Consider the following 26,346-nt stretch of genomic DNA (forward strand, 5'->3'; position numbering starts at 1 on the left):
TAAACTACCATTTCTTTTCTTCCTAACAACCAACTCCTCCATTTAAACAAATGCACCTACTACAAACTTTGTGACTTGATAACATTCCTTGCTTACAAGACTTCGGGTTCAATAAGGGCTGTCCAAACGGGAAGGCCCGGCCCAGCCCGACAAACCGGGCCCTAGCCAGGCAAAACCCGTGGTCCAACCCCGGGGCCCGAGCAGGCCGGGCACCGGGCCGGCTAGGTCATTTTCTTTTGTTTTAATTTTTTGTTAAAGAAAATTTCAAGAGTAAATAACAATAAATTAAGCAAAATTTTAATAAAAAATCAATCATATTATTAATCACTTGTAATTATATAATTTACAAATACAAAAAGTCATAGAAATTAAAATAATAAAAATAAATTCTTTATTAACAATTAGTTAATCACTAACAATTACAAATTTCTTTTGAAATTTGTCGCATCACAATTATAGACTATACTATGCTAAGACTGTGTGTGTGTACAGCTATATATTATACATACATATAGTATATGTAAAATATATTGTACACACTTATAAGTTATAACTTAAGAGAGAGAATCACATAAATATATATTATATATGTATTTATTACATACTTACGTTATACTTATTTAAGTACAGTTATACAATTTACTTATATGATATACTTTTATATATACTAGATGCAATATACTTATATATAATTATATTTATGCACTTATATAAGCGTAATTCTATAATATACACATATAAATATACTTATAACTACATTATATATATTTATATTCTTATATCTTAGTATTTATACCATGCTAAAGGTATATATATATATATATAGGTGAAAACTTGTGTCAACTTAAGTGGATAGGGAATAGTGTGTCCACCAAAGTTTTTAACCACTCATATTACCTAGGGATCCTTGTATTATATAAAAAGGTATTTTATATTAATAAATGTGTGGCTACAAACTTTGGTGGACATCAACTTAAGTTGATAGGAGTCTTGCTCTCTCTCTCTCTCTCTCTCTCTCTCTCTAGAGAGAGAGAGAGAGCCGAGAAATGGGTATGTTTGGTACTAAGCACAAAAAGTTATGATTGGTAGTGCGGTGGCATAATCCCCTTCACTCATTCAACATGGTTACATATTCCAATGCACTCCTCAACCCATGTGAATGTGATCCACTATTTGAATGAGTGGAGAGGATTGTGCCACCTCACTACCAAGCACAAAGTTTGTGTTGGTACAAGCATACCCATGATTTCTTATATATATAATATATATATATATCATACTCACTTAATTCTTATATCTTAGTTTATACCATGCTAAAGGATATATATATATATATATATATATTATATATATATATATAATATATATATATATATATATATAATATATATATGAGAGAGAGAGAGAGAGAGAGGAAATATGTATGCTGGTACCAAGCACAAAAAGTTATGATTGGTAGTGGAGGTGGCATAATCCCTTCACTCATTCAAATGGTTACATATACACAATGCACTCCTCACCCATGTGAATGTGATCCCCCATTTGAATGAGTGGAGAGGATTGTGCCACTCACTACCAAGCATAAAGTTTGTGTTTGGTACCAAGCATACCCATATATATATATATATATATATATATATATATATATATATATATATATATCATACTCACTTTAAAAGCACAAGTTCGAAAAATCTTTCGGTAGACAAAAACAAAAATACCCTTGGAATTCAAATATTATTCCATTAAATAAGAGTAAGTTGATAAATTAATGAATTCTTATTGAATATACATAGTATGAAGATAAGGATACATTTTAAATTGAAATGTAAATCGTAATAAAATTATTAAATACCAAATTTACAAATGTCTACAAAATGAAGGGCGTATATGCAAAAATCAAATAAATTAATGAGATAAATAATGTCTACCCCAAAGGTCGAACCCGGGAACAGACCTACAGATGTACATAATGTGGATGAGATATTTACAAAATCCACCAAACAAATTAAGTAAAATAAAAATCATATTACCTTTAAAAGCACGAGTTAGGGAAAAACTTTTCATAGTCAAAATTACCATGTACTATTTTAAATATTTAATTTAAATTATAATCTATCATAATCATACTTATATCATATCCTAATACCCTATGAACTATCTATAGCTCAACAATTTAAATAAGATTAATAAAATATATGAAACGACTCCATAGTATCAGTTTATTACATGAAGTATTAAAAAAAGAAAAAAGATTTAAAAATTAGACAAAATACTCTCAAAAGTTTAAAATTACAGAAATTAAAAAGCTAAAAATTTAGAACTTGGCAAAGAAAAGAGTAATTGTGTGATATTATTTCATTAAGATATATAAATATATAAATACAACTTATAATTTAAAGTTTATTATCCCTTTTCAGAATCTAAAAATAGTCAAGTTGATACTGATAAAACAAATAGTAATAATAACAGATTAAAATATCCAGTTAAAGAATAAAAGTTTAAAAATATATATGATAGATTAAAAATTAATGTTATTGTATAAATTAAAGTAATTGCATATAATTTTACCAATATGTTAGAGCAGCAAAAATACATACGTATCATTAATTGATAAAAGATTAAATCACAAAAAACTGATAAAAGACTATAATATAATAGCTTAATATTAATTGATTATAATTTATAAATATTGATCTCTAAGGCCCTGTTTGGTAAACGGGGATGGGGTGGAATGAAATGTCATTCTCACTTCTCATTCCCTCATACCAAACAAAATTTATTTTTAGATGTTGGAATGATCATTCCCATGGAATTGTCATTCCCACTTTTTGTGGGAATGGACATTCCAAGTGAGAATATAGGGAATGATCATTCCCATTCAAGGGGAGAATCAAATTAGTTAGGTTTTTTTCAATTATACCCCTATTAATAATAAAAATCAATTTAAAAATCATGGCTTTTGACTACGTATTCTCATTTTCTCTCAGCTATTAATTATATTCGAATAATAGGATTTTTTTTGCGGGGTAGGGATTAAAAATAGTGGTACATATTTCAGTAGCATATTAAAACTAGCGGTACATATTTCATTAGCCTATTATATCACAATTGCTCAACATAGGAGCAACACAATTTAATATAAAAACAGATACAACTGAAACTATATATTATTTGCCGATTAAAATTCTTTCATGTCAATTTTTTTTTGTCACTCAAATTTTTTTGTTTATTCTCCAATGTTTAAAGTATGTTATTTTCACCAGCATATTATATTCTTTTTTAATCTTTGCTATTGTTTTCCCACCATAGAGAACTATATGTACCCATTGCGTACATGTTTGATTGTGATTCACGCACAACAATAAATCTAACTTTTGATTGAAAAATATTTGACCCAATATTTATGAAAAGAGGAAACTCTCACTGAGAAATTGGCCAAAATATTAAAATTATCAAAACCATATCATGTCTAGACTATATATAAAGGTATAAGGGCATTATTATAACACATACCTAGATTAATATAACATATGCAGAAATACTGAGAATTGTTTAAAAAATATAAACGAAACATACACCTGATCGATAACATGCGTATTAGTATAACACATACCTAGATTAATATAACACGTGCATAAATAAAATTTTTAGTTATTATCATTAATGTTTATTTTTATCTTATTAAAAATCTATGTTGTTATAAGGGCATTATTAGAAAATGAGATTCCATTCTCACTTGTGAACTAGTGATACCAAACATAGGAATGAGAATTAGATTTTCATTCTAGCTTCATTCTACAAACGCACCCAAACAAGAGAATGTGAATGACCATTCCATTCTCACATACATTCCATTCCATTCCTTCTTCCATTCCATTCTCACTTGACTTCATTCCCACGTACCAAACGAGGTGTAATGGTAATGATATTTATAGGGTAAAAGATTATAAAGATTTATGTATGGAGAACTATTAGAAAATTTAGAGACATCCTTCAAAAGAATCAAGTAGTTTTCATTTCAAATGGAATTCGAAACGTCCATAAATCACTTCAATTAACACTAACATAAATTATATTTATCAAAGAAACACTGATTGAATACCCCTTGAAAAATATATTGCACAACTTTGTTCCAATCAAATAAACATTTTTCATGGAAGATAAAAGAAAAAGTACTATATCATGACTCTACCTAAGCAAAAAACTATAAAATCGACCTTTTTCTTTTGCTTATATAGTATCACGATCTTGTGTAGCTTTATTTAGGGGTATGACTACTAACGAATGATCAATTCTTAAAGACACGATAAAAAATAACGATGTAATAGCACTATTAGAATTAAATATCTCTAAATATGAAGGTGGTATATTTTATTACTAAAATTCTTATTAAATGCCACTAAATATAAATTCACCTTATATCTGGCTCAAATTTATAGAGGGGATATGCATGCCATTGTAAATTACGCCAATAATATATATCAATCCAAAGATATAATTTACTGAAGAAATAAGAGAATAGTAAGTAAACTAAGCAAACATCAATAACACCGTAAAGAAAAAGTATTACATTTTAAAACTAATATGTAACGTTCTTTTAGAGTAAGCTGTCAAGACAAAAACATCTTCATTAAAGCTCTTTATAAATGCATCAGAAATTCAAATTACTAACATATACAACCATTATAACATTCGAAAGATGTATGATCTTAGAAAACCTACTCTAAAATTCATACAATTAAATATACAACCATTATAACATTCGAAAGATGTATGATCTTAGAAAACCTACTCTAAAATTCATACAATTAAACCTAAGAATAATTTATCAATAATGTATGATCTTAGAAAACCTACTCTAAAATTCATACAATTAAACCTAAGAATAATTTATCAATATACATACACACTATCGCACAATTAAGGTAACGATAACTACCATTTACAATAGAGTTGAGCAGTGATTCTATATTTGCAAATGCTACAACAAGAAAGTTGATAGAGATGTTAATAATAAGTATCTAGATAATAAATGTTGTAGAATCGTCGATGATTTAGTACCAAGATTAAATGATATCCCTTCTTCATGAAATAAATATATCAAAATTAAATATTAATATTACAATCTAAAGCAAATTGACAATGAAAAATATAATGTCTTTAGTTCAGATCATCATAGAAAATAACACATACAAAGCAAAGGTATCATTATGACACAACAAAAATTCTTATTGGATGCACAACACAAAAATTTATTGAAGAGAAAATAGAGGTAGCTCTTAAACCTTATTTAAGTAATAAATTAAAAACAAAAAAAATTCATATATATAAAATTAGCATTTATTCTTATTAAAATTGGAAAAAATCAAAGTCCGTATTGTCAGAAGTTTGTGTTGAACATAAGAAATATATTTAACCTCTTTGTAAATTTAGACGAGAAAACAAAAGATGAATGAGCCTAAGGAAAGATAACATGTTCCAGTCTCATATCACAATCGATGTAGACGATAAAAACACTACTCTAGAATTGCCCATGAAAAAGATAAAGATAAAGATAAAGAATGATTGATCTCGACTCAATAAAAAATAAAATAGAAGCAACAAAAGATAATGTTTTGTGAATTGTTATAAAATAGTTTTATTTTTTTTAGTAAAATTAGGAATCTTTAGAATGGATTTTCATAAACTATTTTTAGGGCTTTCATATGTATATGTGGATGTTTTTATCATATAAAAGTATACTAGAGTTGACATTAATCTTCAGTTTATGATTTTTTTTCTATTAACTGTTTTCTGTCATTTTAGCCCACTTTAAATCAATCATCTTGGCTCGTTGGCTTTATTATTATCTTCCTTTTATAATGTTATTTTTTTAACAGTTTTCACTTTCATAACACTATACTTCCTCAAGTCAAGATCGGTTTCATGCCGATCCAAATAAAATGAAATTTTAAATTGGCTTTAGATTATATTTATCTTCTGACAATTCAACTATCAACATAAACATTTAAACTGTGTAACCTATTCAAACAAACATCAAATAAATATATAATCGAGGAACAAAATTTAGTAAGAAAATAAACCAAAAATACTTAATCAAAGTGAGCAAAAATTATCAAAGAGTAACCGACAAACAAATTTTAGTAAGAAAATAAACCAAAAATACCTAATCACAGTATTTAACCACGTGCATTGCACATGCGGGCCCGGGCCTTGGGCCCAAATGGACACCCCTAGGTTCAACCACGACCCCTAATCAAAGACCACAACTGGTTTATGAGTCAATTGGAGACATACAAGAACCTGGTGAGCCCCAACACCTCTTACTTCCTTCAAAGTCCTTGAAAGCTCCGTTTCATGCTTTTCCGCTGATATAATATTCAAAGTGAATATGAATCTAGGTCTTGAAAGTATCCAATTATCTGACATTCATACAACTGAAACTAACTCAATGGGAGCATAGGGAACTGAAATGTTGATTAAATATGGGATAAGAGTTCCATGGTTCAGATTCCAATAATCACATGGATCCATGTGCTTAAGAATTTCCAGGTTTTATATGCACGAAGAGACAATTAGCAAGCTCTAAAACAGACCATTGCAACATGTATTGACGCTCAGAAGTTACATTTAAATAGCTTTATGGTTTACCTCTTATAAAGAAATTTATTTAACAAAGAAGTCCTGCTACAAATATCTTAACCAAAGCGTAGCCTATGCTTAGACTTTTCAACAGCTGCACCAAATTACACTCGAGAACTCTCAGATTAAGTGCCACAACTAAAAGTCTACAAACTCTTTCCGTTTTGCTCAAATTATTAAGGTAAAATTTCAACAAGGTTAGATGAAGGGCTCTCAACCTGACACCAAAAGCTTTGGCATACTAGTAGGACAAGACAGAAAAACAGAAATATATTGGATGCACCATTTGTTCCAAGAAAAAAAACTGCAATTATTTCTTTTAGGAAAAAGATGAAATATATAGGGATCAAAGTTGGAAATGTTTGAAGATCAAGATCAGAATTTGATTTTTTTTTTATGAAAAACACGTGTCAAAAGGTTATCAATATTGCCAAAGTATATCATTATTGCATTTGTTCAGCCGAAAAAAGCATAATCATTATTGCATTTTCATTTACCATGTAACTCTGCCACATACATTTTTAAATACAGACTTGTGAGCAGCCTACCAACATCAGCCAAAGAAACTGAAAAATACAGCATATATGTTGTGAATCCTTTCAAATATCTGGTAATGCAAATTATAGTAGGGGAGAAATATGTGCATCAAGCACTTGGTCAGAAGAGCTACAGAGAATAGTGGCTATAGGCAATATTTCTTTAGATTTGATAACTAACGAAAGGATACAACAGGCTAAGAAATATTTGAATAGATAAATTCAAGTTGGAAACTGCAAGATCCAGTTGCAGGACCTGCTTTATTTGGTACTTCAATCCAACATACTAAGAGTCACCATCCAAATCATAAATTAAGGTCTTTTTAAGATTGAAATGAACCAAATCATTTTTAAATGATAAACATGAAAAACACAGATTTCCAGAACAAGCAAATGTAATAAAGATTTTTTTTTAAGCTCTTAAGTAGCTGGTTGGAAACAGAAAGATTTTTCTAAGCTCTTAAGTAGCTGGTTGGAAACATGAAATACCCAATGCATGCCAAAAATCAGATGAAATATATACAGGCATAACACTTTTTCTTACGATTATGAATGAATAATCAAAAGAAGTTGATAGAGGCAACAATTCATTTACCACTAATATATTCTCAACATGCAAAGGAAATAAATAACCAGAAATTTTTATTTAAAATCTGAGATTACCAATTGAGTTATAAAGTCATTCTGGAACTTCGCTTCTGTTTCAATTTCCTGAGCTACCTGCAAATCCAAGTTTAAATAGCAACAAATTAAACACTTGAAAAAGAAAATGGAACAGAGCAATGAATGGAACTAATACCACAAAAAAAAAGTGCAAATAAAAGAATGTATTTTATATGCACTCATCGGATCTTTTATATTCCTAAAACAATCTTCCAAATCATATTTGGCAAAAATATACACAGTAGTCTCATTCCTTAAAGAAGGGAGGTGTTCTATGAGTTTTAGTTGGAGGAAGAAGGGGAAGGGGAAGGATAAGGGTAGAATTGGACCATTCAGAAGACATACCATGTTCATATTAAACATAGAATCAACAAAACTTCCTGTACACAACATTCTATACGTCCTGATAAGGGGAAGGGGAAGGATAAGTGAAATTATAAGGCCCTGCATGATTTGCGAGTTAAATTGACAAATATGTTGATATTAGAACCTTTTTCTTTTAAAATATGGTTGATGTAAGGGATATACATGTAAAAGACCTGTACACAACAGTTTTGTCATACGTAGGAAAAAACAAGTATAAAGATAATGTAGGCCACTGACAAAACTTCACATCAAAACAATTATTCTTATAGCAGAGAGATTTAAACTGGAAAGTGCCTGCACTTAACACATAATTGTCCATGCAACTTCTAGAAACTTAAGATGACATGATGGTTGAGTATGTAACAAAATATGTTGTATGAGGTTTGATGAGGCTGCAGGACGCATTCTATACATTCTGCTACTGTTTGGACAAATTTTCAAAAGAGACCCATTTGTGAACTTAATCCCAAAAAACGACCTCATTCAAACAAAATTACAAAAACCGACCTGGTTTCAGCCTTTCAGCCTCAGCGCTGAAAACAGGTCGGTTTTTGAAGAAGAAAAAATTCGTAACTTTACGGGAGTTGAATTCCCGTGAAGTTTAGTAGATCTGCTAAACTTCACGGGAGTTGAATTTTTGAACTATGAAACTTCACGGGAGTTGAACTCCCGTGAAGTTTAGCAGATCTACTAAACTTCACGGGAGTTCAACTCCCGTGAAGTTACGAAAAAAAATTTTAAAAAACCGACCTGGTTTCAGCGCTGAGGCTGAAACTAGGTCGGTTTTTACAATTTTGTTTGAATGAGGTATTTTTTTGGGAATAAAAATCTAAATGGGTCTCTTTTGAAAATTTGTCCGCTACTGTTTTTCATGTGAAAATGAACTTTAACATAATATTACAGTCACTAGTTTAGTTAATTGCTATCTTTAAGAAACAATGCTTATGAACTATTATATTAGTATAAAGGAACCATATATTGATACGAGTTGCCGTGCGAGCACCCTTTAGTCGCGGAATTACCAAAAGGTGGGTTAAGAAGAAGACAACTAAAACACAAGACAATTCAGTATGACGAAGGAAAATATCTTCTTCTAGATTATGAAGAACAAAATATTACAATCTCTCCCTCACAATCTCACTAAAATCGAGAACAACCTCTCAATCCTCTCTAAACCCTAATACAAAGATTAGAATCTCTCTCTGATCTAAGATCAAAAAACTTATGTTTAGAAACCCTAAACAACCCTTTATATAGGTGTACAAACGTGGATGACAATCTGGTAAATAACCAAACCCAAAACCAACAGGAATTCGTGTGAATAGAAACCCAAACGAATCAGGAAACTGTCGATGAGTCGACTCATGACTGAGATGAGTCGACTCATGACCTCATATGAGTCGACTGGTCAGAGACTTTTGCTAACAGGGCTTGATTTCATAAGTCGGCTCAACCTGATGAATCGACTCATGTACATGTATGAGTCGACTCACAAACTGAAAACTGGATTCTTCGAATCTGCTGCTCGTCGTCTCGTTTCACGTTTCCACCTGCGGTCCACTGTACTGTTTTACACCCCTATTCTCATGCTATCATGAGAATCATCTATCCTCAAGCTCCCATGAGGATCGCTAAGCTCCCGAAGAGAAGATACACTTGTATCATGGGTCCTCTCTTTAGGAACTTGAAGTCTCATTCAAGTTAGAACTTTTGCTGAGAAAACTCTCGAGCTCCTCCATCTTTTCTGCACCACCTGGCCTTGCTAAGAATTCGGTCTCGACGTCCGATCGGAAACAACTCATTCGTTCCGCGTCTCGTCGCAGTCACCGTTCGCTCTAAGTTACAATCATTTATCGATGGCTTTTCTGAAAGTCTAATGCACAGCGAGACAAACTTCTTGTTTGCATTCACTAGTCTCTTCACTCGCGTCACCGTCCCCAAGCTTACCTCCCTCGGAAGAGATGCCGAACGAAATATGAACTTTTCACCATTCTTAGTGAAGGTGTACTTCTGAGCCTGCCTCTCGTAGATCGCATATCTATCCCATAAGTACGGATTGCCCAGTATAATCTGACAAACATCCAATGGAACGACATCGCACGTAACCTCGTCAATATACGACTCGTGGAGCACAAATCTGACAGTGCATTGATCAACTACACCTAATTTTTCCTCGTTCTGAATCCACCCCAATGGATAGGACATCGGATACTTGACCGTCTTCAGACCCAGCTTCTGAACCAATGCCTCGGATATCAAATTCTTCTCGCTGCCCGAATCAACAATGACATCAACCAAACTGGTCATCACTTGCAACTTAAGAACAAAGAGTTGCTCTCTCGGGTCGTCGTCCTCTTTCGTGGTCTGTTTCCCCGTTATAAGGTTAAGACTGCTGTTGGGCTCTATCATCCCCGGGACTTTTTTCGGACCTTGAGCTATCATGTATGTCTTTTTCTCCTCCTTCTTCAACCCTCTTGACTTGAGATGAGGATACTTCTCCCAGTACCGATCAGCTGTGTGCCTTGTCTTCTCGCAGTGACTACAAATCAGCCCTGCTTTCTCGGGATCACCATTCTTCTTCCCCTCCTTAGATTGAGAACCACTAGACTCGCCTCCCGTCTGTTTGGAGTCTCCCTTAGCCCCGTTGTCCTTCTTTTGCTTGCCCTCGAGGACAATAGCCTTCACGCTCGCCTCTGCAATTGATTCTACCGTGAATAGCCTCATCTCCTTTCGGATGTAATCACTCAATCCCGCCATATACTTCATAAACACGGAATATTTCTCTGTCGTAATGTTGAGGACCATCGCCTGCTGTTAGAACTCCGTGGTGTATTCTTGAACGGTTTGATTGACCCTTTGGCGCAAACCGTACCACTTGTACCAACGCTCTTCAAGGAATCCCACCGGGTAAAACTGCTTCCTTAGTAACTCCTTGAACTTGTTCCACGATATCGCCTTCTTTTTCTGTTTGCAATAGGACTTTCACCACGTCAACGCGTGCCCTTAAAGTTTTAAAATCGCAAACACAATCTTCTCTTTTGACGAATAACCATAAAGAGTAAAATACGTCTCCATCCGCTCGATCCAGTCATCAAGCCTCTCGACGTCAACACTCCCATCATAAATAGGAATCTCCACCTTGAAGTCAATCTTCAGGTTCTGATAAGAATTCTTACCCCTTGATGCAATGCAGCCTTAATGATCTCATTCTCCTCGTCAGAATCTGAATCTACTCTCTTCACATCGGACTCAATAATTTTCTTCGAAAAAGATTCACCTTATTTGCCACCTCTATGGATAAGACTGACGAGTTGTGTGAGAGTCGAACCTATCATCTCGATCTGCTTCTCCAATGCATCAATCCTCGTAGAATTGTCTCCTTCAGTCATCTTCTTCCTCCTTAAAACCTGGAATCTTTCCAATGAAATAAGGATCTCACCAAGCTTCTTATACTGTGATCGAGTAAGGACCATACACAGGATGCCCCTTTCACAGGATCTGATTACTCTGATACCAACTTGATACGAGTTACCGTACGAGCACCCTTTGATCGCGGAATTACCAAAAGATGAGTTGAGAAAAAGATAACTAAAACACAAGACAATTCAGTATGAGAAGGAAAATACCTTCTTCTAGATTATGAAGAACAAAATATTACAATCTCTCCCTCACAATCTCACTAGAGTCGAGAACAACCTCTCAATCCTCTCTAAACTCTAATACAATGTTAGAATCTCTCTCTGATCTAAGATCAAAAAACTTATGTTCAGAAATCCTAAACAACCATTTATATAGGTGTACAAACGTGGATGACAATCTGGTAAATAACCAAGCCCAAAATCAACAGGAATTCGTGTGAACAGAAACCCAAACGAATCAGAAAACTGTCGATGAGTCAACTCATGACTGAGATGAGTCGACTCATGACCTCATATGAGTCGACTCATAACTGATGAGTCGACTGATCAGAGACTGTTGCTAACAGGGCTTGATTTCGTGAGTCGACTCATGACAGTCATGAGTTGACTCAACCTGATGAGTCGACTCATGTACATGTATGAGTCGACTCACGAGCTAAAAACTGGATTCTTCGAATCTGCTACTCGTCGTCTCGTTCTATGCTTCCACCTGCGGTCCACTGTACTGTTTTACACCCCTATTCTCATGCTATCATGAGAATCATCTATCATCAAGCTCCCATGAGGATCGCTAAGCTCCCGAAGAGAAGATACATCTGTATCATATATTCAGGACCTACAGCTTAAAAGAAAAGACATGGACAAGTTTACCATGCATGAGTGCCAATTGGCCTTAACATCAGATATTCACGTGATGGCCAGAAAATGATGGAACACTGGGCAATTTATTTCTACATGCACTCTTTTTAGCTTCTTTTCTTGTTGAACATGGTGTACTTAGAATCTTTTTCTGGATTTTTTGGAGACTCTCCCTCTCCTCCACTCCCTCCCCCAAACAAACCACTCCGGGTCCACCCCACCCTTCTCCCTTCTCCCTCGATCCCTCCCTCCCCGATGCACGTACACACACGGGCACACACACGTGCGTGAGCACCTTTCTCTGGCGAATATTGATGCATATCCTTCTTCCTTCTCACTTTGCATGCACATCAATTTACATATTATCTTGCTTATGATACTAGAATGTCACTAGAAGATAATTTGAACACAAAATGCAGATAAATACTACATTAAACTAGTTTCAATGAAAAGGACCGGTCACGTCCATACAGTAGGTACCCCTGCATATGTTAAAAACCTATTCAATTGTCAAATTCAAAAAAGATCTATCCGCCTAAAGTTCAAGGTCTGTCTTGTTTATGGAAAATGAAAGGAACTATATCCACTTGAAATGATACAAAAGGTTGTAGGCTTGTATCCAGGTGAAGGGTCCTTAGCTATAACATTGACCTGGATGCTCTATTAGAACTTAGAAGCGAGGCAAAGTTGACCTTTTACGATTTTATGTGCACTGACCAATGCCCAGCATCTTGAAATTGAGATGTTTGACGTATAGACTAACTGGGTTTTTCATTTGGAGTGCGACTCGAATTACAATAGGCATATGGTAAAATGCAGCAGGATTCATAAAATCTATTTTCTGTTAGCATAATTGCAAACAATAAACCCCAATATTTGCCTCTAATCTTCTATCAAAAGGAACTTAAAACAACATAATGGTTTTCATTTACTACTTTTAGTTAGGAAATCTTTTCTTTGCTTTCCATATCCTTATTAAACAAAGAATTAGCATCTAGTTATGTCAAATGCTATTTCCTCTTTTATCCATTGTTGTTGTTCGACACTACTTCAAGAGAGAAAATACTCAAGTAGAATGTAATATGAAGAATATCTTAAAACAACATCAGCCATGATGCCTTGCGAGCCACTTTCTTATGATACTCAAGTAAACTCTAAACAAATAGCACGCACACACAAGTTTGTCATTAAAATATCCCCTTCTCTTGATATTAAACTAATACTCCCAGTGCAGGGGGCGCGTGCATGATAAAGTATCACATTTGTGCAAAACATTGTAAGCGACAACTCAGTAATTGAAGCAATTCACAAAATAATAAAGCCAAAAATATTTTTGCTAACATAAATGTCAATCCATAAAAATGTTGTGACAATCCAGATTTATCCTCATGTATGCGACGCAAGCATGTCATAACACACGCATTTGTGTAATAAAAAATGTTGTTAACACCTTAACAATTGATACTAATATAATAGTCGTAAATTTAGAAATTATTGCAAAAAGGGAATAAGGGCGTGCTAATTCATACACAATGTCTAATTCACTGCTTTTATCGATATCAACTAAGCAGGAATTTCAATCACATTTTTAACTATTGCAATGCCCTAATCAATAAAATATTCTAACAGTCAGATCCAACGTCTCAACTTAGGATATAAAATCAAATAGAGATGCTTAAAGTAAAGAGAAAATCGCCAAATTACGTAATGATCTCACTGTGATCTAAAAAAGTCAAAGATGACCAAAGTTTTAAATGAGATCACCATAATCAACAGAGATTAAAGAGCAAAATACTTGATATTAAATATTAAAATGTCATATTAAAATGTATAAAAGAAGTGTAATATCAACTATATATAAGATTGATGCCAAAACATTGTATGAATGTTTAGAATATTTAAACTTACTATCGGGCAGGCATAAGCAAAAGAGGGTTAATTGTGCACTATTTGATATTGACCATCATACGTTAGGAGCATTCTCGGCTTTCAACAATAAACTCACCTACCCTACTTCATCAAGAAAATTCTAGGATGCTGATAAAGCGGAATTGAAAGGGCCTTAATCAATAAATTATTGCTCTCACATACATGTAGCGCATTGAGCAAGTAATCCCAAAATTTTACTACCAACAAATCACCATGAATATGATATAAAAATCTAATTCTTTCACAAGACAATCTCAAATCTAAATCATGTCTATAAAACTAAACTCCAAGGACAGATCACATTCTCACGTATCTAAATCATGCCCTCATAATCTAATTGAAAGATACTTAGCTTCTTTCTTCCAAAATTTTTACCGGCTCTAGGGTTTGCAGGACCGGATCAAAGTTGTTTCAAGAATAGTACATTTCGGAAACATGTAAACGAAAAAAAAAAAAACAGAGAAGATAAAGCCATGAAAACTAACCCCTTTGAGTTTTCGAATCTTTTGATGGAGACCAGTGATGTGCTCGTCCAAATCGCCATGAATCGGATCGATTTGCAACTGGATTTCATCTGAATTCCCCGCCGGCCTTGCATAATTTTCATAATTTTAAAGAAATTAGTCGGGGGGTCAAAAGAGGAATTGGTCGAAAACTTAACGAAACTGAGGGCGCTCTGCATAAATTAGGGTTTACCTGGATCGCAAAGGTCCAGAACCGTAGTAAGGATTCGCCATCGAGGGACCAGAGAGAAACGCAAAGGAATGTTATTAGAAACGTGGAAGAAAACGGAAAGAAGGGAGAGATGAGGAATAACTTAAGACCTCGATTTGACTAACGTGTGCCCAGCTAGGCGGAGGCCGGAGGAAGGGGATTTTTTTCTAGAGGAGGCGGTAGGTTGACGGTGTCACGGTGATTAGTGGATGGCGTGCGACATTTGACGGCTGAAATTGAGAGAGCTGCGGGTCCAAATGTTGGGCCGGAGACCTATCGTTGATGGGCTGTAGATGGGCTCGGGCTGGAGTTTTGTGAGAGGTAATATATAGGATTAGAAATCTTTAAGACTCCGCCCCCCCCCCCCTAATCCTAGCTCGTACAAACGTCCGGGTCCACCCGCGATTTGGATGCCTCGTCCCACTACAAAAAATAGTGAGAGACCACTACTTTTAATCTCAAGCATTGATTATTTAGTAGCGGGGCGGTTATGATTACCAAATCTTAAATCTAAACACTTATTCATACCCTCGTGTATTGCCCTCAATTTCCAATTTGTAGCTAAAAAGAAAAAATCATTAACCAATCAACTTAGTGATAATCAGATGGCATGTGATTACTGTAGTGGTCCCACATACTCTTTTTTTTGTGGAGTGGAGGCAGGATCTGAATCGCTCGTAATATAAGGAGTGTAGAAATCTTTAGGCACTCGCCCCCCCCCCCCCTAATCCTGAGCTCGTACAAACTCCGGTTCCACCCGGATTTGGATCCTCTCCAGCTCAAAAAATAGTGATGAGACCACTACTTTTAATCTCAAGCATTGATTATTTAGGTAGGGCGGTTATGATACAATCTTAAATCTAGAACACTTATTCATACCCTCGGTGTATTGCCTCATTCCAATTTGTACTAAAAAAGAAAAAATCATAATCCATCAACTTAGTGATAATCAATGGCAATGTGATTATGTAGTGGTCCTCACATATTCATTTTTTTTGTGAAGTGGAGGCAGGATCTGAAATCCTCGTCACACGCGGCTCCATCGGCCGCCTTTCGGCTGGAGCTGCCTTCGCCTCGTTGGTGCGCGCGACGTCTATTCTCTTCTCAAAAAAGGATTTTGGAAAATCAAGAAGAAATTTCAGGAAACTTTGGGGGCACGACAATGCAGCAAAGACGCAAAAAGCAATAAGGAAGCCATTAAGGGAGGTTTTGAGGCAATCGGGGCTATTGGTTCGTTTCTTGTTTTGTTTTTGTTTTTACAATGGAAGTAGGTTTGGTAAGCATGGTGTTTTTTTGGACTTGACCGCTTTTACAAAACCAAAAAAAAATAAACACTTTTTCAAAAGCACGCAAAACAAGTGTTTGAGATCCGCCTTTTCACGCTAAGCGCACAGGTCCGGCCCGCTGCGCCGCCGCCAATGTCACCGGGCCGCCCGCCCAGCATGCCAATCCGAACGTCGGCCACTCGTCGGCCACCGTCCGCGGCAGGTCGACAGTCGTGGTCGCGCCGCGCCCACATTTTGACAATAACTTTTAAAATGTTGTTTTCAAAACACTTCTAAAAACACCATGGCATGGTGTTTTTCTACAAAAACACAACAAGAAAACCACCTTGATTACCAAACACACCTTCTTTCCATTTTGTTGCCCATGGGAGATTGACCCTCTAATTTGAAGTTAGTTGTTGTGAAACCAAGAGCTATCATTTTTATTCACATTTTAAACAGGAAAGAACTTCATAGACCGGTTAAAAAGGACTAAAGATAACGATATGGAATTTATTTAGTATTATTTATGTTACTTTTTGAATTCTTATGTGAAAAAGCGACAATTAAAAAGGTATTATGTATTGAGATCTTTTATTTGTATATAAATAAAATTTTCCTTTTATTATAATTTATAGTACGTGTGTGTATATATATATACAGGGGAATCGGAACGTGAACAAGCCCGTGACGTATTAGATTAAGGAGAATAATTAAAAATGAACATTCCTCCTCAACCTAATACGCTAAGCGTCAAAAATAAATACAAAGGCACAGGTCCCCGATCACAGTTAACAGAATATAATAGACAAACTCAGAACAAAATATCCATATCATAAAAGAAATATCATCCAATATATAAAGTTCGGGTCAACATACCCTTATACAAAATTAAACAAATGAATGCTGAAGAGATACAAAAATATATCGATCAATGGAAAAAGAAAGAGCTACAAAAGTAAACTAGGACCATCAACTAAGCTTCGGCTTCTTCTTCTGTCTATCTGCAAGACACTCCTGTTGAGAATCCTTTGACTCCTGGCGTATCTCCAAGCTGGACATGTCCTTCCTCTAAGTCTGACGTACACCAGAGAAAACAGGTGTACGTCAACGTGCATGGCACACGGAAAGATCCCACAAAATAAAATAGAGCGAACGAAAATCCAAGCGGAAATGATACGACCACAGAAATAACAAAAGAACGTACAACTAAAAATCCACAAATCAACATGAAAATCTACTACTAAGACATGATAATATAAATCTAACTACATACGATAACTGGGTCAAGTACTAGCTATCCTATCACAACTCACTCGTCAACATCTCAAATAAAGTCAACGCTCATATCAACGGATAACTGGTTGTCCACAAATCCTCTACACGCATCCAATACCGCTACATGAATCGGTAAGAGGACTACAAGCAATCCGATCTCGGTCTTGTTCGAACTCAGGAAAAGCTCAGGTGACGAAACAGGTCACGGACTAAAGTGACTACACGAATTCACTTTAACCCAACAAACCAACCCCAGTGACTACAGGAATTCACTGGCGCGAGCCTGAAAAATACATTAACAGCCTTATCCAATCATATGAACATTAACTTCTTCATCCCAACTCTTCTCGTTTTTCTAAATCAACGATTAAAATCCCTATTAAACTCTGGTTCACCACCTAATTTTAGTCAACATACCCACACATGTCACTAAGTTTGTTCATGACGCACGAGGCTACTAAGTCATGAACTACTAAGGTTCTCAATTACAACATGGATAATACATAGCAGACATGTTAAATATAATAAATAAATACAAAACATGAAATGTGATCATAAACAGTAAAAACATATATGTAGTCCGGTTTCAGCAATATATCGTTATCCAACTATCTAAACTACTCATACAACTTATCAGTAGCAAAATAACATCCAATATGACTACGATTAAAAATAAAATCGAAAACTGTGATTGTTTTGCACATGGAATGTCATAGTCTACAACTACTTATATAAAATCATAATTTACTTAAAACCCAAAATAAATAATTCTTTTTACAAATAAATTCTTCTAAATCATCATAATTATCAAAAATACAATTCTTTTGCCGAAATAACTTAACAACTCAAAATGACCCTTTTTCGAAATAAATTAATTTAAATTATCTATTTTAATGATTATTCAAAACTACCCATTTTCCAAATAAATTCTTTCTCATTATAATTATTCTAAAAATAATCTTTAAAAATAAAAATCTATTAATTCTTATCCTTACAATATCAGTTATTCTTATCTATCATCAAACAATTCACGCAGATAATTATATCACAATTTAAAAACTACAACCAACCACAATACAGTCAAAATATGCATATAATGTATAATAAATCTTAAATTCAGATTTGAGCAAGAGGGATCTTGCCTTAAAATCATGTGCAAGCCTCTGAAACAAACAACAAGCAATCCATAAGTACAAACAACACGTTCTCTCTTACCACACGTCGATGATCTCGCCCTCGTGTTGTTATTATGCTTCATAAAGCTCTCAAAATTCATAAGAAAAAGATCTAGGGTTTTTGAGGGGAGAGCGTGGCTACTAGGGTTCAGAGATATGATAAAAAAGAGGATTTTTCGTGAAAAACATATGTATTTATAGAAACAAACACGTTTGACTCGTACCAAAAAACCTAGTTTGACTAGGAAAATCATCTTTTATATTTTGGCTGTAACTTTCTCATCCGACCTCATAATTAGATGATTTAAGATTTGTTGAAAAGCTTTTGAAGAGACCTATAACTTTGGTCTTTTGAGTGTTTCTAGATACCAAATGTATCGTTGTGTAAAACATATAAACTCTTAACTAGTTATTTTTCCCAAATTTCTCTTCATGCATGTTTTGTGCATTTGCACTCATATATTCTCAAATATATATTGAATTGATCTCAAATAAATTTATATCATACTCAAACATCAAAATATGTTATTTTTTAGCATAAACATATTTATCATGATTTTTTTTTTAAATTTACGGGTTTTTACAGCTTACCTTGATAAAGAGCCAAGGGCTTGATTGAGGTGCCTAGGTTTTATATGATGCCTATGTCTTTGGCCATAATGAAGCCTTGATCCTAGCAAGATCAGAGTTAATTCATATTTGAATAACTTTTTATCAGTTATGTATTTTATATTACCATAAAAAATATCCTTTGCAGACATCTAATACTGAAACAAAGGGGTCTTGTGATCTTGCTTTGGAAACTGCTTAAAAGGCAATTTTGTAGGGGGTGAGGCCCCTAGTACAAAACCTCTTTTAGATGGATTTTGCTTGTTCTCTTAGTAGACAACTTGTTGGTATGACAAAGATGAATCGAAACTCTATTTGTCATCTCATCAGCCGAGGTTCCTTTTGTCTCTGTATCTCTAGTGAGGCTTTGAAGGCGGATGGTTGGTACATTAGATTTTGTCAAAAGTAACTATCCTTACACCATAAATTATGTCGAATGACATTTTCCATGTGAGGTTTGAGGGCACGACCAGAAGCTACCTGGTACCTTTTATGGTGGAATCTCTCTAGGGGAGGGAATCCACTAGCCGGTATTATACTCCCTGAAAGTAACAAATCATAGTGGCTTTCTTGAAGGAGCGTCGGGAGTACTGGGGGATTGGACCATGCTGTGGATGGAGAACTCTCTCTTATGGGGATTGTTTGGGTCAAAGGTTGATTTCTTCATTGCCATTGAACCTGTTACAATCGTTTATTGATTTCAAGTTCACAAAATAAAAAATTTGATCTTTTTATAAGATCTCCTTACACAATAAAAAATAAAAGATTATAACTTTATCAAACAACACACAGATCATATTTATTAGTCTCTGTTTGAGTGAGATCTTTGTCTGTACCGGGAACGTTAATATCCGTGGATCGTCGCAGATCAGATCTGGTTGACAGATTAAGTTGATCAAAACTCTTACTTCACGAAGGAAGTAATCGCTACAGCAATGATCTCGACCAAGCGAGATCACGGCTCTTCTCGAGATTTAAGACCAAGCTTAAATCCGGAGGACAAGCGAGATCACGGCTCTTCTCGAGATTTAAGACCAAGCTTAAATCCGGAGGAATAGGGGACATGTCTCAGATCTCTCGAACTCTCTTCTCGAGATTTAAGACCAAGCTTAAATCCGGAGGAATAGGGGACATGTCTCAGATCTCTCGAACTTCACTCTTTATGCATAGGAAATCGTCAAGATATGCTAACCCTTGTTGTAAATTCGTAACTCCACTCTCCAATTCGGCAGCGTTTCGCCCTCTTGATGTCCACCCCCTCAAAAATAAGCACCCGATCTCGTATTTATAGGCTCCGATTGAGGGGTTTTCTGATAAGAACGATGGATTTGGCATTATCCTCAGTTGATAATCACCTAACCATGTGTGGAGATGATATCAATGTAGTTGGGAACCTCTGGAACAGAAGAAATCTCGTGAAAACCCGTCGAAAACCGTCAAAACGCGTTTTTGGATGAAATCTGCCGAACCATATTCAAACAAACCGAACCGGGTATGAACCGAACCAAACCGGGTGCGAACCGGCGCGAACGACCACTTGGTGGCTCGGCCTTGGCCGAGCCAGTTCGCGTCACCTTGGGTATTTTGACTCTAACTCTCTCGTATGATCTCGGAATGAGGTGATTCAGGATGCGTTAGAAAGCTGACGAAGAGACCTACAACTTTTGTCTTTGAGTTTCTCCAGAATCAAATCATATTATAGCTTAAATGTTAGTCTTTTTATGAGCCACCAAATGGTGGCTTGGCACTGTGCGAGCCAGTTCGTACGTCCTCGGGTATTTTGGCTCTAACTCTCTCGTCCGATCTCAGAATGAGGTGATTTAAGATGCGTTGGAAATCTAGAGAAGAGATCTACAACTTTCAATAGCTGAGACATACATGGTATGTGTGAGTCGCACATGATATTTTGTTTAAATGGAGCCAGTCCGTGCGTCCTCGGGTATTTTGGCTCTAACTCTCTCATCCGATCACAGAATGAGGTAATTCAAGATGCATTGGAAATCTAGAGAAGAGATCTGAAATTTTCAATAGCCGAGCCACACATGATATGTGCGAGTCACACATGGTGTTTCGTCCCTTTTGGCTAAAACACAACTCCTATAGCTGGGTTGTTTTGTCATTTCATGTGTTACGTTGACTCGTATGCTTTACTTATTTGCATCATGTATTTCGTTAAGTTGGAGGTGACCGGTAAACATATTGGCCACTTGGAGCTAGTCGATGAGCGTACAGGCCATTCGGAGTTGGCCGATGAGCGTGGGCCACTTAGAGGTGGTCGGTGAACACGCTGGCCATTTAGTTTGTCATTTTAGTGGATGATTATCATGTGAGCCACTTGGTGGTGGCCGGTGAGCACGCGGGTCACCTGGCGTTGGCCGTTCTGGTGGTTCGTCGCCACGTCATCAACGTTTCGCCGATTCGCTTCATGCGCTTGTCGGCATCAAATGATCCTCTTTGACTCAGACAATCCCCTTCGACTTGGATAATGGTGTTCATCGTCTTCTCTTTATCTCAAGCTGTGTGTGGATACCTATTGATATTTTTAGACGCCTACAGGGATCATGCGGGTCGCATGCTTTGACCACCAAAGCTTAGACAACTTTAGTGGTGAAGGCGTCGGTGGAAGGGACTAGATCATTCTTCCTGAGAACTCTTGAGAACAATCAGTTGATAGGCCCTAAGCTTTTTCCGCAATCTCATCCCTGATATAGTGGGAGTTCTCCGAAAAAGTTCATCTGGTCCAAGGCGCCTACCACAGACTTAATCACTGCTCTTATACTCAAATGAGCTATTTATCAGTGGGAGCTTTAGTGATATTGGATCTATTCATAACCCTTGGAGGATGTAGGGTTCTGTTTGGTGATCCAACTACAGGTCTCTTGGTTGTCCAGAAGATGGAGTTTGTCTGTGGCGGCGATAAGAAGCATGTACTGCATGTCCAAGCTAGACAATCACTATAGTGGTGTGTCTTCTCCAAAAGAGCGTTCGAGATTATGGTAGCAGTCTCATCGTTTGGTGGATGACCCGTCTGGCAGATGCTCACCAGAAAGCTATAGGGGTCTTTGAGGGCTACGCCTATATTGGCTCCTCATAGACATAGGCTAATCCTCCTTAGCTTGAATGGTGCAACTCCGGGCTTCGTTTAGCTTGAATGGTGCAATTCCGATATTGTTCTTCAGAGTGATTATATTCATACCCTTGTTCGGAACTTGACATGACTTTCTGAAAAGGAAGAAAGGCCCCACGGTGGGCGCTAAACTGTTGATGCTTGATATCAAACAGACTATTAATCCAGATGAGGATCGTTGCGGGTTGATGAAGGATGATGGAGGGTCGTTCCCTTCTCCACCTTTATGCCTAGTTCTTGAATGAGGGCTGATGTCCGCGCTGCACAGACAGAAATATCTCATGAGAGGGCGGGGATCGGTTCCCCCTTGGTTCCTCCGACGATCAAGTTAGTTGAAACATGAGCTTGAGTGGAGTTTAGAACTATGGGTTTTTATGTTGTATGCTTTAGAGATAAGCATTGGGGCAGGAGGAAGATTTAGATTGTTACTTGCTTCTAGCTTTCTTTTTTGCTCACCCTTTTTTAGATCTATATAGTGAACATCCATGGCAGATTGGTTATTTCGGTCATGCAGGATGATGGTGACAAAACGTGAGCTGAAAGATGGGTCATCCCTCTCTTTACAAGTGTTGGCCAGTGACTGGAAGAGAAGTCATCTCAGCATGGGAGATCGTATCTCCGTGATATCCAGAAAGTGACTTGTGAGCATGGCAGAGGGCACGTGGGCATACTAAGTCGTCCCTCATTTTACATGTGTCGACTGGTAACTGGAGGGGAAGCCACTTCATTATGGGAGAATGTATCTCCGTATTTTTCGAGAAGTGATTGAGCTGACAAGTCATTGAGATTTATCAGGCTAAAATCTAGATAAGACTTTCTCGAGGTGGACTGAGATGTCGACATTTGCTCTGGGGGAGAGGCTTGAGGCCGGGGTCGAGTCCTCAACTTAGTCGACAGCAGGGAACGTTCCTTAAGTCGTTTCTTGAGAAATGTCCAGTGAGTGGTCGAGTGGTCCTAAATAGGGTCGTTCTTGATAAAAAGGTTGACCGACACCGCCTTTCGTGTCGACTTAGGAGTATCGGTCTGTCCGACTGAGCGAAACGTCGTCTTATCTCTGCTGAATAACCGTCTTTCGAGTCGATATAAATATGCTGACTCGTCTAGAATGTCAGGATCTCTCGTATCGGCTAGTATCGCCTCTTGTGTCGACACCAGGTTGCCGGCTTGATGAGTCGATGGGGCCGAGGTCTCCGTAATTGTGCCTTGGGTTTATACCTTGATAAGATACCAATGTCTTGTAATCTAGCCATGATAGTCGAGTTGTACTGGAGGAATCAACCATATGTGGTGCTTTGAGCTTACCTTGATAAAGATCCAATGACTTATTAGTCAACTTAGGAGTTGACTACCTAGAACTCTTGGGAGTTAACTAGGACTCTTATTGCATTACAAAGCAAATACTGTATCTTGGGTGAGTGAACACCATAACAACTTTACGAGGGGGAATTAATTTTTTCCATTTCTTTATTTGGAATCTGCCGCTTTGCACCCTTTAAATTGGCTACAATAACTGATGATGGTTTTATTTTTCTACAAATCATGATTTACCTTTGTTAATTGCTATGTTGCAAGCCGAATAATTGAAGCACAAATCCGATTGTCCTAACTACCTCAGCCCTATATGCACAACCAAACATCAATGAGGAATTCTTAGATGCTCATGGAGCACCTAGATGCGTAGTGCTTGCATCTTAACTGCTCCATAAGTAGGTAAGAATTTTCGAACAACAACAGTGGAAATTTCTTCTTATAAGATAACTAAATTTCATGATTCTCACGTTTATTGCATTTGTGCCGTCTCAAACATATTTTGAGTTCTAAAATGTTCATGGATGAAAACTAATAGAATTTAGAGATCATTTACCAATGAACCATTTGGTCACAAAATTTAGAGATTATTTACCAACGAACCATTTGGTCACAAAAGTTGCATGGTTGAAATCATATAATTATCGAACGAAGATGGTATTTTTTTTGTATTTTTTTTGTAGGCATTTACGTACTTTCGCGGGTATGGGACTACAATTTTCTCTCACGAAATCGTGTTTGTATTTTTGCATGCAATTTTTTTGGGCAAGTAGATACGAAATAATGCTCCTAAAACAAAAAGGAAACTAATAATAATGAGTGGATACGTATCATGCTTAAACATACCTTATCCGTTTGTCTCCCAAACATACATCAAAGTTTTACGTACTATGTATTCACATAATTCAATTCTCACTTGCTACAAGAGTATCTCTTTTGACCCTTGGATCTGTAGACAATCAGTAGACCACCCGAGGAGCTTCCCTAAAACCCTAAACCCCTGAACAAGTACGCTACCATCAGACAATACGTTCAGATAAAACTTTTGTTCGTCCTGCTAGCTTCAATCTCTTTCCATTTGCATGATTCAAGTACTACGAGTACTCGAGATGAAACTGACTTTAGACGTCAACCACCAAGGTAAATCAAACTTTACACGTGTCGACCGCAGGGCGCCATCCCAAACAAATCCCAAAACAAACAGCTCCCACACCGGATCCCAGACAGTGTACGCACAAATCACGTGATCAGCAGTCGGGGGAGCGTGACAAGTATATTTGGATTGCGCGCTGCAATGATTGTCTTAAATCAAAGGATTATTGTGTTTTGTTGGTGCTTTTGCATCACTCGAGTTCACAAATAGACTTAGATCATCATATCATACTAACATTTACGTATACTATTATTATGAGAGCAGGGCATGCCAAGCCAAAACAAGGAAGTGACCAATCATGAAACCGAAGAAATCAAAGCCCACGAGAATCTAAAGAGTCAAGAATCAATAAGAGTAAGAGGGGTCTTTTTAGTCCCATACTCGGCTGTTGCCTCTCTTTTGTAAGTTTATTGGCCATGCGTGTGCTTGTGGCCTTTGTGCATGCTTGCTTGGTGTGCATGGATTGAGATTTGAAACATGAGGAAGAGGGTAACAGAGAAATAAGAGGAGAGAGAGAGAGAGGAGCAAGTTGATGACGGGTGGAGATTTAGGAGACAAAGGGAGAAGTAGTCTCTTTTTCTTGCTCTCATTCTCTCTCCATAACCAATCACTTGGTTAGAATGTGTCAGCCTCTGTTCAATTCCAAACCCACCTCCTTGTGGTCCACCACCCATGCTATAGTTGCACCTCTCATCAAATGTCATTTTTCTTGGGTACATTAAATTTTGTTTCTTTCTAATTCTCAAAATATATAATTTTTGTTTGTATATATCATGTCCAAAAAAATATTAATTGTGTGAATAGTGTTTAACTAATAATAAACATATAATTACTATCAACCCTACAAAAACCTATCGACTAGTAAATGAAAAATCACTATTTGTTTTTTTAATATTAATCCTTTTCGCATTTATAGCATGGTATATTAATGAAATGTTTTCTCAAGTAGTTGTTTGACGTCTATTTAGAGTGACGCGCTGGAATATTTGTCATGCTTCTCTCGAGATACATACATACTTGAGTTAGCAATCGTGAGGTGAGTATGTTATATATTTAAGTTAAGGGTTACCAAACATTAAAAGAAAGCTTAAATCAAAAACCAAGAAAAATCCCCCTACCTTGATGGTTTTTTTTTTAATTAATTTAAAATTCTCTCTCACATGGGAGGATGCGTGTTGGCCTTTAGTGGGATCAATGTTAAAAGGGCGAAAATAAAGGAAAGCCGAAAGGCTGCAAAGAATAGAAATGGAAATCACGGTCGACCAAAACTTTTACTCGTGTTGTCAACATCCCATGCCCTT

General features: G+C 36.2%; 1 protein-coding gene across 1 annotated transcript in view; it reads right to left on the reverse strand.

The window, feature by feature from the left end:
• LOC109832814 (bet1-like protein At4g14600) overlaps positions 1 to 15,374 on the reverse strand; it is a 17,905-nt gene extending 2,531 nt beyond the window's left edge. The window contains exons 1-3 of the mRNA XM_020400253.1: positions 15,113 to 15,374; positions 14,902 to 15,007; positions 7,845 to 7,901 (exon numbers count right to left, since the gene is read on the reverse strand). Of these exons, the coding sequence (XP_020255842.1) occupies positions 7,845 to 7,901; positions 14,902 to 15,007; positions 15,113 to 15,153 (204 nt within the window). The 5' untranslated portion in view covers positions 15,154 to 15,374. The remainder of the gene's footprint in view (positions 1 to 7,844; positions 7,902 to 14,901; positions 15,008 to 15,112) is intronic.

The sequence above is a fragment of the Asparagus officinalis genome, chromosome 3 (assembly GCF_001876935.1).
Source record: "Asparagus officinalis chromosome 3, Aspof.V1, whole genome shotgun sequence".
NCBI classification, from domain to species: domain Eukaryota; kingdom Viridiplantae; phylum Streptophyta; class Magnoliopsida; order Asparagales; family Asparagaceae; genus Asparagus; species Asparagus officinalis.